This window comes from Prosopis cineraria, unplaced genomic scaffold (genome assembly GCF_029017545.1).
Source record: "Prosopis cineraria cultivar Desert tree isolate PC_DT_omini unplaced genomic scaffold, ASM2901754v1 PC13, whole genome shotgun sequence".
Classification (NCBI taxonomy): Eukaryota; Viridiplantae; Streptophyta; class Magnoliopsida; order Fabales; family Fabaceae; genus Prosopis; species Prosopis cineraria.
This window is the reverse complement of record NW_026555344.1, coordinates 25,973,616-25,979,682: the sequence shown is the minus strand read 5'-3', so window position 1 is coordinate 25,979,682 and position 6,067 is coordinate 25,973,616. Positions and strand designations below refer to the sequence as shown.

The window sequence follows — 6,067 nt, the reverse complement described above, 5'->3', positions numbered from 1 at the left end:
GGCCAAAATGATACAAGTAACAGAGAGAAAAAGAAAGCTTGTCCTGACCACCCACATCCCACATCCCAAAGAGGTCTTAACAAAAAACTAACTACCAATATGATACAAGTAACAAAGCTTGTCTTGGCCACCCACATCCCAAATGGTGAAGCTAATGTATTTACATTCCATAATTTTGCATTAAACCCTGTATAGTAGTGAACATACATATCAATTACAATTGCAATCATTAAGCAAAGAACAACAAGAAGTATTTGAGCATAAAATTTAAGGACATATGCAAATGTAAAATGATAAATATAAGAAAATAAGGAGCATCTCTTCTTTCAGCTTATAAAACATGTGTCTATTATACATAAACCTCCAATGATGCAATACATGGTGACTTCAATGAGAAGGGTATTTACTTGCTCAAAATATTGACAAACATATTGCTCAAAATACAACTCAAATTATTGACAGAAATGGCATGCTAGAAATGCGTCATAAGCCCAAAATAATTACTTCATAGATTACTCCAAAATACAACCTATAGTCAAATACATTAATCCAAAATAAAACATCAAAATAGGAGTTGTGAGCCTAAATCCCTTCATTTCTCTTCCTACACTTTAGCTTTCCAATTGTTGTCTACTTCTTTGCCTCAAGTTATGAGGCTATAATTGAAGGATTTCCCATCCATCTCAAAGAGTGAGTCCTTCTCTAAGATTGCTTAGTGACTTGACTATGTTGTGTTCAAGTCATTATTTGTTCTTGTTCAGTGGCCTCACCATGTATTTTAGTGCTTGATCCTTCTTGTTGAGAAGCTACATGTTTTCCTCTCTTTCTCCCTTTTGTCTTACTTATCCCTAGAGGTGTTTATAGAATAAGCAACTTAAGCAAACTAATTTGAACAATTAAAATAGTATTTAATTGTTAAAACAAGTAGAGGATATAGACTATTTTATGGACTCTTATTATAACCTTGTTGTTTGCACACATTACATGTCACTAGAGTTCTTCTTTTTGATAATTTATTAGTCATAGTTAAAGGACATCAGATGAGGTAGCTTCAGATTATCTTGCAATTCCTCTCTCCAATCTCCTTAATTTTGGTCCTATATGAAGCCTTATGTGCTTCTTTATGGTGATAACGAGATATATGAGTGCTGGGATCAACATTTGCATTGAACATTGCATAAATACCATGCTACCATGGGATTTCAATCATCTCGCATGATCTACATGTACATCACCTTTTCTCTAATAACACAGTGTGTTTATCTAGGCTATCACTAACCTCATACCCAATGTCTTTGTTGAAAGTGACATTACATTTCATTACTAATAACCTATTGTTTTAAATAGTTGTAAATACATGGGGTTATAGTTTCCCATCTATCTCTTAACAATTTTGTCACTTTCAACCCACTTATTCATCAGCCTTAACCTAATGCCTTCATACATTCTAATGACAAGTAAATAATGATATTCTTATATCCAAGCATTAAAACTATCACAATATTGTTGTCTACCACCCAAAACTGACACTAAGTTATGAAATAGGCCCTAACTCAACTATACCATTGCCTTTGCAACATGCTTACTAATGCGTCCAACTTCTTTTAAGTTGTCATGGAATTCCTCTTCATATGTACTCTAGGCTATAGTGAACAATCTTTTCTTCAATTTGTTTCCTTGCCACTTCTTGCTTCAATTAGCACATATGTGGCTTGCATATAACCTTTGCTTGGCTTTAGGGAGAATATTTCTTACTACAATATTTAGTCCTTTTGATGAAAAAAAGAATTGGCTATTAACATTTCATATAACATCTTATATATATATATATATATGTATCAAAATATCACCAAGCTTTTCAAAATCAAAAATTAAAAACAAACTTTTTTATATGTCAAACATGATAGTCACCCTTGATCTATCACCAAGTCCTAGGGAAATCCTATGCCATTCTAAAAACCAAGTGCAATTGATATTATTTTCTTTTTGTGTCAAGCCAATTGCAATAGGGAAAAGGGATCCCTTTTGCATTTCCCTTCAAAAAAAAGTGCCATTAAAACCAATAAATGGCCTATAACCAACTCACCACCTAACCTATTCCAAGAAAAGCATTATTCAAATAACTTTTTAGCATATATTAGTTAAAAATAACAATATGTTAAAAAATAAGTTTATCTTAGATGCATTTCATCATATATACAATATGCTAAACACCCTCTTCCCTTATTGCGAAGCTTCTTTACTCTATTATATTCTTACATCACTCTAAAGGTCTGAATGTCTAAGTTTATAGTTCCAATTTCCTAAACTTATCCTTATAACTACCTTCCAACTCCTTCATGATAATCTTTTTATACCTTATACACTTGAACACACTAACAGTTACCTTCAAATCATGTTTAGGTATCTTCTGCATGTCTGCCACTTTAAACTTAGGGCACTCCTATACTTTATCTTTGAAAAAGTCATTATCCATCTAGTAGAAGCCTTATAGTTCTTAAACATCCTAACACATCTATGCTCCATATATAGGTTTGGATTTCCAATCCAAGCTTGGACTTTATAGAAGTTACATATAAAAGAAAAGGGCATCCTACTTGACATTTGGCCCTTACTCTTCCACATTCAGATTTAATGTAATTTAAATTCACTCTAGCGTTGATAGAATATGTCTCCAACGCCTTCCTAATAGCTGCTAGATTAGGAAAAGTTATATCCATCACAAAGTAAGGCCTACTTTGATTTGCTAGACCTCTATTTTCCTCTAAAGGCCCATTATCCTCATGTGAGTCTAGCTATGGTTCATTACAACCATATTCCTTTTCATAATCCTCATCACCATCACTAAAGCCTTCATTTTCCCCTACAAGGTCATGGTAGTCATTATCTTCACTGTTATTGTCATTACCACCTTCACTATCATATTCATTCTCACCAGCATATTTAATGCTCTTATAAGAAACAGAGTCATCACTACCTTCTTCCTCCTTATCTACATGGTCATTCTCTTTCCCATTATCATTTCCTATCCCAATATAACAATCATGAAGATATTGTTCTGTATCAATAGCCTCATCATCATTCTTACTTATACCACTATCAATCCTTTTAAACGCATTTAACATAAACTTCTCTACGTGTATCACCTCCTCGTCCTACATTTTCTCACTCTCACCACCTACTACTTGTTCCTTATTTTTCTCATTACTTATACTAAATGTTCCTACATCCTAAACAGTATACATGAATTTCCTAAATAGTATATGTGAATTTCATGTCCATATCTCCCTACAATTTTTCATAACAAAGCATACCTAGGTCAAGATTTGATTCACTCCCATCATGCCCTCATTCTCTTTAATATCACTATCTTCTTCCACCATATCCTTCTTGCTATTATCACCATGCTCGATGGCATCTACCACATTATTATCACTATCATTCTCATCAATAGAGTTAAAGGCATAATCACAATCATTGTTACTGTCCAACATACCTAAAAATATATATACATAAGGGCAATGAGGTGATTTCACTATAACTCAAACCACCCAAGTTTACAATACCAAAATCCACCATCAAACTCACCTCTAGTTCACTTGAGAATGAAATTGCAAGGTTGAATTAGTCACACTCCTCTAAAAATCAAGATCCTTAGTCATGTGTTCCTTTCCAATTCATAGGTAGGGTTTACTCGTTTCCTTTTCAAAAGAAACTATATCATTTTATTGCCAATTTTAAGTGACAATGACCAATATGCCTTTCAACCTATCTTAGTAATTCACACGTGGCATGCCACCTAGTAACTTTTAATCTAACAATCTTCTCCGTAATGGTTTAATGTTCCACAAGTTGACGATAGGGTGCAATTCATTTTGGATTTAGAAGTTTAGGGTCTATTTTACACATTTTAAGAGTTTAGGATCTAAGATTCTTTTCACGCATAATACTTTAAAGTCCAAATGCTCATTAACTTATATTTCAATATTTATTATTAATATATAAGCCCAACTATTATAAAAAATTATATCATCAATCTATAAAAATTTCCAATCAAACTTTCCATTCCTTATTCAAAACAAATAAAAATGCTTTCTATCCCTAAACAATCATTGCAAATACACCTATTTTATTTTGGATAAAAGCAAAACACCTACCCAAGAAATTCTAATGGATTTTTGATGCATAACAATCCATCTTTCTTTCTATATAGAAACAACATTATTTTTAAAACTCATCATAGAAATAATGCAATTATTGTAAGCAAAACAAAGTATATAGTAAAATATAAGAAAAAGATTAAACCTTAGATAGAGTTAGGAGATAGCACAAATCATTGATGAGGTTTATATGATGGTTGTATGCCAGGGCTGGATTTGTTGTTATATGACCATAAGGTGTGGTAGTGACTAAGTGGTTGCATGAGCTAAGGTAGTTTACAAGTTCTATTGTTTAAGTACATGCTGGCTATTATAATGTACATGAGTAGATTTGCATAGTTAATTGAGCTAGCATAAGCATGAGGGTGGGAGTTTACCCTAGAGAAATAGAAGGCTGGAATGGTAAAATCTGTGTGGTGTAGCCTCTATGGAGTTTTCCTATAGTAGTTGGCATGTTTCATTACTAATGTGCTTAGTATTGCTAATAACTTATGGGTATGGCATAGGTCAGGCACGATTCTCAGTGTTATTGATCTTGGGCTAGATGGTGTGAGTTAGGTATTTATGACATCTTGAAATTTGAGTGAGGGGAACTTATAGTCTAAGAGTGAGTGTGGGAACATTGGTTAGGTGACCCCTTACAATTGAAGAGCCAAACTAATCTAGTCATATGGGTTAGTTATTTACAAGCTATTAGTCTATGGGTTTGGTCAAACAATATAAGGAGGGATATAAGGTAGTTGCATTAATCAAAAAGCATTGATATATGAGAAATTTGTGATTGTGATCATTTAATTTATATGCTATGAAAATCCTTTTTAATGTGAATGTCACACTTTAATATGCTTTCATTAAGTTTCTTGATTACTGAGATTATTTAATCTCACTCTTGTTAGTTAATGTTTTTCCAAGAGATGTTAAGGCAAAGTGCAAAAAGGGAAGCTTACTAGGCTAAGCACTAAAGTATAGTATTATAATCTCTAGTCTCTTACATTGTGTAATGAAGCATATTATATTTCTACCAATATTAGGAGTTAATCATGCCTATTTTTATATGGTATATCATAGATATTTTGCATGTGTGCCCCATATGTTAACTTAAGCATATTGGGTAGGTAGCCTATTTTGAGAAAAAAGGTCCAATATGCAAAAAGTGTTGATGCTTATGATTGATGTTTAAGTAGGCTTTGATATGCCTATAGATATATTTATCATGCATGATTGTTATTGTATTTTAGTCTATATTTTGGGTTGAGGGGAGGCATTAAGGAATGTGTAAGAGGCTTAAAGGCTCATATCAACACTAAATGTTCCAGGATCCTCATTTGGTAACATATTGAATTGAAACTGGTGCCTATAGTTAGATTGTTGTATTAACATCATGTGAATGCTTGGATAATCTTAAATGGAGGCCTAAGTAATTAATTAAGAAGGTTCAAAGTTAAGTTAAGTTTGTTGCTTATTGTACTGTTCATGTAGGGTTCATCGCAGTGGACTGTGAGTTTAGCCATAGCAAGCAAGCAAATGTCTATTAGCCACTTCAAGGATGTCTTGTGCCATGGTGAGTTAGTACTTGTGAATTAGTCATAGTGAGTGAGTATTACATTGCGATGAGCATGTCAAATTGTAGTTGGTAGCGACAAAGGTATACTTAGTTGCAACGAACAAACAAACAAGTGTAGGGATGCTATAAATGCTTATTTTACCTTTTTTCCCCTCTTTCAATGCTATCCCTTAAAATTTCATGCTTTGGCATATTTTCAAATGCTCTAATTTTTGGAAAAGAGTTTTATTTAACCTTGATTGATTTTGTGGGATCCTAATTCCTAGTTGTGCTTTGATAAATAATTTAAATGATAATGCCATGGTTGATCCATTGTTAAGTTGTTGATTAGTAGAGTTAAATA

The 6,067-nt window shown here is 32.9% G+C and overlaps 1 protein-coding gene across 1 annotated transcript; it reads right to left on the bottom strand.

Moving 5' to 3' along the window:
* Positions 1 to 2,795: 2,795 nt before the first annotated feature.
* LOC129289967 (uncharacterized) lies at positions 2,796 to 3,494 on the bottom strand. The gene is made up of 2 exons (XM_054926706.1): positions 3,347 to 3,494; positions 2,796 to 3,025 (listed from the first exon to the last, which is right to left on the bottom strand). The coding sequence occupies exons 1-2, from the start codon at positions 3,492 to 3,494 to the stop codon at positions 2,796 to 2,798; spliced, it is 378 nt and encodes a 125-aa protein (XP_054782681.1).
* Positions 3,495 to 6,067: the final 2,573 nt, after the last annotated feature.

Coding starts and splice junctions, on each gene's coding strand:
- LOC129289967 (XM_054926706.1), bottom strand. CDS start 3,494: ATGTTGGACAGTAACAATGATTGTGATTATGCCTTTAACTCTATTGAT. Junction 3,026..3,346: donor TGATATTAAAGAGAATGAGG/GCATGATGGGAG, acceptor ATATTGGGATAG/GAAATGATAATGGGAAAGAG.